The following is a 10,824-nucleotide window of genomic DNA, read 5'->3' as shown; positions in this document are numbered from 1 at the left end:
ATTGCTTTTCCCCCCTGTTATTAAAACCTTTAAAAAAACTATCCTTTTTACTTTATATTCTAAAAAAATAATTGAAAATTCCCTGACATATTAATGACGTTGGGCTTTATCACTATTTCTACTGAATTTTTAAAAGTATATTTAATAGTCAAATACTGTGTTTTCAAAATAGAAATTGGTTTTATTATTCAAAGATGTTTTGATAATAAAAATCTGCATTTTTTTATGTGCACATATTTGCTGTCAAGCAACCCAAAGTGGAAAGGAATAGCGCTCTCTTGTGGGAGGAAATATGAAGACAAATTTGAGTAGGGTGTTTTAACAATGAATGAATGAAAAATAAGTTGATTATTATTTTTTTTTTTTAAAGGGCCAAGTTGTATGAAAACTATTCAACGACACAACGTGTCATTTCATAATCAGAATTTCACATGACATTATTTTTATCATATTATTTATGTTTTTGCCACCACACTGAAAATATATTTGTATACTACGTATCGATAGTTTGTATGATTGCGGACTAATAACGCTGGGACAAAGAATGAATGATGTCAGGTATGTCACATGATTAAATTAAATGACGAACAGAACCAATCAGCCAAATCAAACAGAAACATTTTATAATTGTTTATGCTCAACACACATTCACTCAAAAGTGAATAGCAGAGAAGTCACAATTAAAGTGGCTGTGAATCTCACACGGACTGTCGCACTCGATCTTAACACTAGAAGGCGCCACAGGGCAGCTTGGGGAGCAAACGGGATTGGGCTGGGAGGGGGGATTTAGCGAGGCTGTGTCCGCCTCCGCAGCCCTGCCCTCGACCCTGAGGCGGGATGGCTGCAGGGTGGAGACGGGCGGGAGAACGGTGCCGCCACCGCTACCGCCACCGCCGCCGCCGTGCGCGTACATGCGCTGGAAGCACGGCGGCACGCCGGCGGCGGAGGAGGAGGACGAAGGTACCTGGTGGTCCCGGGCGGCGCCGGCGAATCCGGCCGGGTAATTTGGGGCGAGCTGCTGAACGGCAGGCTGGGTGTAAACGTTAGGCCAAGGGTACGACAGGTAGGACCCCACGCCACCTGTCACGTGAGAAATGAGCGTTAAACATGTCAGGCTACGTCTGGATGTGGAAAAGAATTGCCTTTAGTTCTGTGGTCTGAGGAAAAATGCAGGGAAATTTGAGGAAGAGGTATCATTGGCATGCTTGAAAATCAAATGATTGAAACTGAAACTTGCCTAACTGAGCTCCCCCCGCAAAACAATGTATATAAATTTAACTATTTCTTTGATTTAAGTAGTCGTTGATATTTCAGTGGACAACAGAAATATTTGATTGAATTTTGAGCGTGTGCGGTCGATTGGTCGCCGTCCTTTGGTCGCGGTCTTTTGGTCGCGGTCTTTTGGTCGCGGTCTTTTGGTCGCCCGGACCGCGACAACGGGCGACCAAAAGACCGGCGACCAAAAGACCGACGACCAAAAGACCGGCGACAAAACAAGGTAAAACAACACGGTCTACGCATCAATAAAAGCCAACAATGGCCATGAGCACTTTCACTGAGCCGATGTGTGAGTGTAGAAGAGTTTGTATGTACATGCGTTGTCCCTTTAAGAAGCTACGTCAGTTCAGTCAGGGTCTTAACAAGTTCTCCAACAAAAAAAAATAAAAGTCCGGGAAATTTGGAGCTTTTCTTTAGCCTAATAATTAATAGGGCATTAAGTATGACTAAATAGTCATTCGCAGTTTGTATTTAGGGAATTTGAGCAACGATTTAAATGGTAATTATCAATAACCTTCCGGGCGACCAAAAGACCGGCGACCAATCGACCGGCGACCGATCGACCGGCGACCGATCGACCGGCGACCAATCGACCGTGTACCATCTTGAGTGTTCCGAAAAAAGCAGAATGTTTACTGCCCTGAAATGCAAACACACATGCTGTAAATTATTTGAAAACTGCAAAATGTGACTCTACTTACAAAAAAAAGCCATTACAAAATCACTTCTGGAATGAAATATCATTTTGTAAGATGAGGTATGATTATGAAAGCAATTGCCAGCAAACGACAAAGGACTTCCCCCCCCCCTGTGAAAATGTTGAGGGCCAATAAATGCAATATGTAAGGCCTTTTCACACTCACCAGAGTTGTTTGGCTGCATAATTATTTGCCCCCCGCCGTGGGACTGAACGCAAGTGTGGCCTCCAGAAGAATAGGCGACCCCGCCGGTGGAATTCCCAGACGGACCGAAGGCTATAAAGGAAGAGGAGATGTCGTCCGAAGGGTTGCTTTGGAGGTACGATGAGGGGTTGAGGAAGGCCATGCGGGGTGGGTGATTTGTGGAGGTTTGAAGCTGCTGCGCCACTTGGGGGGGCCTGTTCCCGTAAGACGTCTGCAGCGGATAAGACAGCTGAGGGTTGTTCTGATTGCTTGGCGCCAGGAAGTCCAGCTTGTCGCTAAAGTCATACAGAGAACTGACAACATGAGAGTAAATTAATAGATTTCCTCCAAAATATTTCCTGGGAAAAGAGGAGACTTTCCCCTTTCAAATGCTGATCACCTGGCGTCCATCGGCAGAGTGTGGCTCTCCCGTTGGCCCACGGAGGCGCCGTCATCCATGTAGAGAGGTGGCGGCGCTATGTTGAGGTTGTAGGCAGCGGAGGCGCTGAGGAGGGGGAGGCTGGCGCGCCTGAGAGGGGGAGGGCTGAGCATGGGGCGGGGGTGAAAGTCAGGTGGCTCTCCCACTCTGGGCTGACCTTGAAGATGAAAGGCAGGTCAATTGGTGGCATGAAAGCCATTTGAGAGCAGAATTTGGACCAGTGAGCTGACGTTTATGACAAATCCAAGCTGCCAATGCTAAAACTCTATTGAGAATGACGTGCGGTTTGCTTGCGTTATGTAGTTGCGTCCGATTAAATTCATTAATGTGCCCCTTGCTCTGTCATACTCTAGTTCAGGGGTGTCAGACTCGGGTTGGTTCGCGGGCCGCTTTAACGTCAACTTGATTTCACGTGGACCGGACCATTTTAGATTAATATTTAGATTTTTTTTAAATAAATGGATTAAAAGAACTGGATTAAAAGCCCTGAATATTCCGTTTTTTATAGATCTAAAACAATGTTTATTTTAGTTTTTTTTATATATTTTTAGATTTTACAAAATGATTTTTGAACTAAAAACACAGAAAAAAAATATTAAAAAATTACAAATATTGATTTACAAGGGGGAAAATCAGGAAATTTAATATACATCTATACTCTTCCTTTTAATTTGATCCTAAAACAGAAAGTCGGCACTCATGATTGACTTTCCCGGGCCACACAAAATGATGCGGCGGGCCAGATTTGGCCCCCGGGCCGCCACTTTGACACGTGCTCTAGTCTTTCCTGTCTTATCAGTTATGTGATGTATTTTAGACATCAGACAAAGAAGTGGTCATTTTGTGAAACTATTTAGAGCTAGGTGGTTATTTTTGTCTGTCTGACACCTTTAAATGTTCTCTCCCCGGCTGCATTTATAATTACAAACCCCAATTTTGATACCTTACTTTATTGCAACTCTTGTATCGGATGTCATTAGATTGTGCAAACTCAGTAAACCATCCCATCTGACGTCGACAAATGGGGGGAAAAAAACCTGGACTGGTGGCCAGAAGTTGGCTGAAGGAAGGCTGTGTTTGCGTAGACAGTATGGAGAAAGGTGGCACAGGTGGTACAGACTCCAGCATCGGCATCTTTGCGCCAAAGTGTCCAGGGAAGACGGGTGCCATATTGCTAAAAAAATAAAATAAAAAGAATCAAGCGTGATGGTCATCAAGTTGATTTTGCATTCCCATCTTATGCCAAACACGCCCTCACGTGCTCGCCGCATTTTGCATGTTGGGTAGCAGAGATTGGGGGTGGGAGCGGGCAGGACTCCACCTGCCCCTGGTCTGCGGCGGTTCACCTTTACATGACCCCAAGCGCTCCACTTTGCGCCACTTGGCTCGTCGGTTCTGAAACCACACCTGGCAGGCAAAAACAACACTAAATAGAAACTGTAAATTTGAAATATACACTGTATTTAGCGAAGAGCCAGATGCACCCATCGAAAGAGCCACATGTGGCTCCCGAGCCATAGGTTCCCTACCCCTGCCATAAACTAAATGGAAAAAAACAGGACCAAAAAAAAAACTATCCGCCTAACCATAATCCTCTGAGGCGTGACACCGACGGATGCAGCGATAAGTTTCCTCTTGTCGGCATCGGGGTAGTGTTCCTCCTGAAACAAGGCTTCCAGATGCTCCAACTGATCTACAGATAGGAACAAAAAAAATCATGTAAAACAACACAAATGGACCACAAAATCTAACTCAAATGGGTCTGACCTGTGCTGTACAGAGTCCTTGTCTTCTTCTTGGGTGGTGCCGGTGGCAGCGGGCAAACGTCCACGTTATCGAGCTTGGGGGGCACCGGAAGGTTGGCGGCCTGGCCTCGACCGCGGCTTATGTAACGGATGGAGCGACGGGTGGAGTACACTTGGGTAATTTCCATCTGGCAACAGACAACAATTTTCCTGTGACTTTTTTGGTGGGTCACCTTCTGAGAGAGATGCCTCCCAAATGTTGAGGTGCAACGGGACCGTTGGCTTGGACATTTGGAATTATTCCTCTTTAAAAGGAACCCTGGATGTAGCTAAAGTGAACTTAATATGGCAGATTTCCGAAGCCTTTCCAGGCATGACTTCAGAGATTTTTTTTGTGGCTGTAGTCGTGATAGATATGAAAGCCAAATGTCACACGGCTAAGTCAGACTAGCTTAGGAGGCTTACTTTTTAGACCCATTTAGGATTCAATGGCTCTTGAAAAACCCCAATTGAGGCTTTAAAATAAAATTGCTGAATTGACGTGGGTTCATGATCATCAGTTTTGTTACAAAGTCAAAGTGGCTCTGCAGGTTGAATTAGTTACGAGTTCCTCTTTAGAGGAACCCTGGTCAAAATACAGTTTTGACCCAAAATGGTAGACTTCCTGAGTCACCCACACATGGAGTCTTGACACTTGTTTTGGATTCTACTAATTGCTACATGCCAGTTCAAACATGGCACTAAAATGATGCCATCGATGTCACGCAACAGCATACCTGTCAACCTCTGCCGATAACTGCCCTTATAAATGATTATGATTCCCCTTACAAACCCCCCAAAAACCTTACAAACACCGTACGAGTCGTACGGTGTTTGTAAGGTTTTTGGGGGGTTTGTAAGGGGAATCATAATCATTTATAAGGGCAGTTATCGGTAGAGGTTGACAGGTATGCAATACTAAAAAAAAAAGTCCCAAAAAATGGGTTTATCACTAGTGCACGCCCAGGCGGTGAATAAATATTTGTTCATTAGCTGCCATCCCTCCCACTACAAATAGATTGGACATGTGAAACTGGCTTTTCATTTTCAGACTGCTTTGTCTTTTAGTAATGCCTCAAAATGGACGATAATATTCCCTTAATGATTTGTACCCTATTTTGAGTTGTGAATATGCTAGTTGTGGGTCACCTCCAGTGGTTCCAGGCCGTGGGGAGACCCACTTTGGGGCAAAGAGGGGCTGTGCGGCCTCTTGGCCGCCGGTGCAGGCCGGACGGGGTTCATGGGCGAGTCGACTTGGGGGATAGGATGGGGGGATCCGTCTAAATCCAACCCAGTGCAGTCCATAAGGACAGGATCCGGCAGGTCGCAGGGGCTCGGGACTGGGATGAGGGGTTCCATCAAAGCTCGGTTCCCTTCCGGGCTCGTCGGCACGGTTTCGGTTTTGTCCTCGACGGTTTCCTTTTGTGCTCTTTTGTTTTTCGGGCGCTCGTTAGTCTTCTTCGTTCGAGTCCTTCTGCTCTTTTTCTGCTTGGGACTCTCGTGGTCCACTCTGGTGGCATTTTTGGTGTCGTCTTGCTCCTCCTCTTGAGGTACACTGCGACTATTTTCACCGTCGTTCTCTCCATCAGCTTCTTCCCTTACTACCTGCTCCTCGTCTTCCTCGCTTGTCTTCTTCTCCTGGCTAACTTTGGTTTCCAACTCCTCACACAAAAGACTAGGGCAGTCTGAAAACAGAAAAAGTAAACGGTTGCAAACAAGCCAAAAACGCACCGCCACTGTCAGATATGAAGAAAAAAACAAACATATCTGCCATATTATTTATAATTTTATTGGGGATTCAGATGTCATTTTCAGTCATTTAACATTGGTTTTAATGTCCCAAATGGCAAAAATAACAATATGATAGCGTAACATAATTGTGTTATGTAAATAATGTGCGAATATTTCAGTTTTAAGAATAAGTTCAACTATTTTGGGGGTTTTATTTCAGTTTTGTGGCAAACCTTCCATGACAAACTATCTAGTATTTACTATTAATAGAAACGATGCACAAACTATTTCTAACCGAAGTTTAAATTAAGTGCAGCAGGAAGACGTTGTCATTTCTAGCGTTTCAAAATACTACATTGTAGTTGTTTTCGAACGTGGTTCCGGTATTGCCGTACAAATTACAAGTGAAACAAGCATTTGAATAAAGTTAGAAGAACTTTTCGTGAACTTTCAAGGAACATGTTGACTGAAAGCTGATAAAACACAACATCAAAGTAATTAAAGTAAGGTGACTTCATTAATTAGCCTCCCTAGGTATGCACTTTACTGTAAATGATTAGGTCGGGTCCGCTAGCTAAACCACCAGTGCCCCCCCCCCCCCAACTCAGAACGCAAGGTCACCGAAGTTAATGAGCCTCTTTTGGGCTTCTTTCATACGACAAGCCCGGGGGCCCCGGAGCCTCGCGAGGAAACGGATTAGCTTTTTTTCTTCTTCCACACCAAAATGTTCAAGAAATTACTAAGGAAGTCGAAATAATTAGCTGACCAATGAGTGAGTAAGTCGCTAGTAATGCTAATAAACGAGTTGGTGATTGACAATTAAAGGCGTTTTACCAAATTGTTGGTTGGCGTTTTCATCCATGACTTCACCGAGGCACTAACAAGCAATTAAACCGGGGACACGTCAAGCTAGCGCCGCCGAGTTTGACAAGGCGGGTCCCTGATAGAATTGATTGATTGGGTAATTGCCTGGTTAGCCTTGCTAGTCACATGACCACGCCGCAACCAATAGGCGAGCGAGAAAGCACCTGCGCTACTTTCAACTCTAAAGCGTACACATCTTGATTTCCGGCTAAAAAGGCTTAAATATGACGCCGAACGATAGATAATGTTCATTTATTCTCATTATTGTTAATGAATATGTTGCAATATGGCTTCTAATTGCTATGCCTACATGGTAATGAGCCGATTAACCGCACGTCTTGTCACGCTGATTTCTTAATGAGGTGTTTATTTTTTTATGTAATACCTGAATGGGCCAGCAGATGGCGTGTTGACAGACTCACGGTTGGTTGCCATAAAGTGGACAGGGAGACGAATCATAACTCAGAATTAACAGTGTGCTGGTACATATTTGTAATATGTCACTTATCTGAAAAAATGCACACTTGGATTTCACTTTGGGAGCTGGAAAAGGAAATGAATTCCACATTGTAGTTAAAATAACTGTTTGACACTGAACAAAATTACTGGAATATGTTTCTTGGAACAACGATGAAACTGAGACATTAAGGTGCCTGACATTTAATATTTTGCTAATATTATTTTCAAATATTTTTCTGAAAAAAACTCTCGAAAGTTAAGGTATTTTAGGCACTATCTGCATATTTGGAGAGTGAAAATGTGTGTCATAACTATATTTCAGGCAGTGAATAGTTATCAGACATTATTATTATTATAACAATAATAATAATAAAAATAATGAGCTATTTGATAAGGTTAACTTTTTAAAAAGAACATGAAAAATATTGAAATAAAATAATACAATTGTATATATTATATTATTATTGTTATATATTTATGAACAAATCAAAAATATATAACAATAATAACAAATTTTATGAATACCTCTAAATTAGTCAGAGTAAAAAAATGTCTTGTTTTCACACAATATTCTGAAAAAAATTGTTCTGTTTGCTTGAAGCCACATGGAAAAAGGCGGAGATATCTATGAACAAGTAAAAATTGTGACAACCAACCCCACTGTCCCCTAAATAAAGGCAAGTGAGAGGTTTGTTTTTTTTTTCTTGTTTTTTTAGCCAATCAGGTCTTTTATTTGGAACAGAGAGGCAGATTAGTGACAGGGCGACAGTGATGCGGAGGTTGGGCCTCCTCGCACCCTCACGCAATGACTCAAAGAACTCAGCCTTAAAAAAATGCAAATGTATAAAAAAGAGGAATGAGAACAGCAAACGTAGAAGTCGTGTCGCACGCCTCCATCGCCCTTGCGCGCGCACACAGTCGCACTTGTCTGGTTTGGCTACAAACACACACACACATTTGGAGACAGTCACTTTAGAAAAGACGACAAGTGTTAAGATCAGTCCGGCCTGTGTGGAAACGGTATATGTGTGTATATGTATGCGTGTGTATATGTATGTGTGTATGTGTGTATGTATGTATGTATGTATGTGTATGTGTGTGTGTATGTATGTATGTGTATGTGTGTGTGAGACATTCAGTTGTGAGCAAGCAAACACAGTCTGTGCACACCATTTTCAGTTGTGTGATACCAAGGTGAAACATGCGCACACACACAAACACACACACGGTGAGTTGGGATGAGGTGTTCACTGACACCCACACGCACACACACACATTTGACATTTCTCTCACAAAAGGTTAAATCATTGGCCGCCATTGACGGCGATAGACGTCCAAATCAACTTGATTCCCAGTCAAAATGTCTTGAATGTCTATCGCATGAAAAATAAGCACTTGCTCTAATTCCAAATTTTTGATGATATAAGTTACATAGGTCAAATGTACCCTAAAATACTGAGCAATTTTTAAAAAGTGTCAAATTTAAGCAAATATGGTATTGTGCTTTAGCAACAACATTTTACGATACATTTTGGTCGTTTTTTTTTTACTTCAAATGAAATCACTGCGGCACTCGAGGGTGCTGACTGCTGAGTTATTAAAGACCATGTGGTGTGATGTGTCTGTAGAAAGTGAGGAAAACATTATTCCTAAAAACTGAAAAGAACGAGTTAGCAGCTAAAGCTAGCTGGGACTTTTAGCTCAACAGGCAGTGCGCTCGACTGCTACATTTGCTAACACCATTTGAACTAAGAGGGGGAAAAACAACATATAGCACATACTGTAAAAGACAAACAACAGTTAATTGTCATTCTATTAACCTTTTTACAGTGTTACCATTTTACCAAAATTTAAAAAAATGTTTAAACGTTGAACCATTTTTTTTGCAGTGTATCTTTGATTAGGATTATTTCTACCAGTGGCAGCGAATGACTTAACTAGTGAGATATTCACACACACACCAATGAATGGCGCATCCCACCAATCGTGAGAACTTCAATTAACACCCATTCGACCGCCACGCACACACAAAAATGTATAGTTTTGACTCCCATGCACATTTTTTTTTCATATCTACAGTACCGAGTATAAGAAGCTACTAGCCCAGTCGCACTGGCATGGTTACAATCTTAGATAGAAGCACCTCCCGCCCCCTAAATCCAAACCTGTTGCCCCCCTCTTCCTCCACAGTTGGTATGAAAATCATGCAAAGATGGCGGCGAGGGCGCAAAACCAAGCGACAATTGAAATTAAGAGGGGAAAAAATGTAGAGCCATGACGTTGTGATCGACAGTATTGCATTACACGTGTGCTTTTTGTATGTTACATGTTAGGACAGGAAGTAGAAAAGTGAAAATGAGGGAAAAACATCCGGACAGGAAAGTGTGTGTGCGTGCGTGTGTGTATGTGTGTGTGTGTGTGTGTGTGTGTGTGTGTGTGTGTGTGTGTGTGCGTGTGACGAGAGCACAGCTCATCTAAAGTGATGATAAATTAAAAAAAAAAAAAAAAAAATACTCATGCAGATGATTAGTGATTCCAGGAGAGGATAATGCGCATAATATCTACATAGAAACTTTTTGTTTTGTTTTAAACCGCTAAATACACATCCTCTTGTAGTATTATTATCCATACAGCATTGTTATTATTATCATAATTCAACCACCCAGGCCAAAAATGTTGATGGATATATTAAGGATTATTACTGTCCGCGTTCTGATTGGCCGAGCACAGAGCGAGCTTTCATTTTGACCTCAAGCTCCGTGCGACCAATCAGAGAGCCACAATCTTTCGTACCCAGTCTCCTCTCTCCTACTGTTAGCTTTTGTCGCTAAAAACGGAAGGCTACCAATTCTTTTTTTTTTTAAACCCCGACACACGAACGTGTTTAGTTTTGATGTTTTTCTTACAAAATAATCATAGTCACATACAGAACGAGAGAATATTAATAACATTGAAAAAAAAGTGTTATTTTTTTTAAACGATTTTTTTCCCCTTTAGTTCCCAGCCCGCAAAAAAAAAGGCGCTCTCGTGATTGGCGGACGAGAGGAAGAGGGGAGGGGAGGGGGGCGATGCGGAGGAAGAGGAGATCCGGCGTCATGGTGGCGGTCGTGATGGTGCGTTCGGGCGTTACGCGTAAAACTCTTCCTGCTTGTCTGGCTTCTGGTAGGTGACGGTGGCTTGCTTGGGTTCCTCCAGTGTGTAGCTGCCTTCGTCTTTCTTCTTCATGCGGTAGACGAGAAGCATGACCAGGAAAGCGGCGAAAAGGGCGCCCACCACGCCGCCGACGATGACCGCTGAGGGAGGGAGGACAAACATTTAGAGGCAGAACTCATCTTGTGACTTGCGACACACATAACGGAGAGCATGTGAGCGTCCGTGTCTGATCCAC

At 42.8% G+C, this 10,824-nt stretch overlaps 2 protein-coding genes across 5 annotated transcripts in view; both read right to left on the bottom strand.

The window, feature by feature from the left end:
• Positions 1 to 606: 606 nt before the first annotated feature.
• nobox (NOBOX oogenesis homeobox) lies at positions 607 to 7,217 on the bottom strand. 2 transcript variants are annotated; one of them, XM_077589967.1, is made up of 9 exons: positions 6,948 to 7,217; positions 5,532 to 6,067; positions 4,366 to 4,531; positions 4,185 to 4,291; positions 3,857 to 4,005; positions 3,636 to 3,772; positions 2,560 to 2,755; positions 2,142 to 2,473; positions 607 to 1,080 (listed from the first exon to the last, which is right to left on the bottom strand). In XM_077589967.1, the coding sequence occupies exons 1-9, from the start codon at positions 6,973 to 6,975 to the stop codon at positions 653 to 655; spliced, it is 2,079 nt and encodes a 692-aa protein (XP_077446093.1). In that variant the 5' UTR covers positions 6,976 to 7,217; the 3' UTR covers positions 607 to 652. The 2 variants fall into 2 exon arrangements, with proteins under 2 accessions (XP_077446093.1, XP_077446092.1); XM_077589966.1 differs by lacking the exon at positions 6,948 to 7,217 and adding an exon at positions 6,735 to 6,932.
• An 832-nt stretch (positions 7,218 to 8,049) lies between these two features.
• sdc3 (syndecan 3) overlaps positions 8,050 to 10,824 on the bottom strand; it is a 35,382-nt gene continuing 32,607 nt past the window's right edge. For all 3 annotated transcript variants that reach the window (XM_077589973.1, XM_077589974.1, XM_077589975.1), the window contains one exon: positions 8,050 to 10,729. In XM_077589973.1, coding sequence (XP_077446099.1) covers positions 10,563 to 10,729 — 167 coding nt within the window. In that variant the 3' untranslated portion in view covers positions 8,050 to 10,562. The remainder of the gene's footprint in view (positions 10,730 to 10,824) is intronic.

The sequence above is a fragment of the Stigmatopora argus genome, chromosome 21 (assembly GCF_051989625.1).
Source record: "Stigmatopora argus isolate UIUO_Sarg chromosome 21, RoL_Sarg_1.0, whole genome shotgun sequence".
Classification (NCBI taxonomy): Eukaryota; Metazoa; Chordata; class Actinopteri; order Syngnathiformes; family Syngnathidae; genus Stigmatopora; species Stigmatopora argus.
The sequence above is the reverse complement of the archived record's forward strand: the minus strand, read 5'-3'. Positions and strand labels throughout refer to the sequence as shown.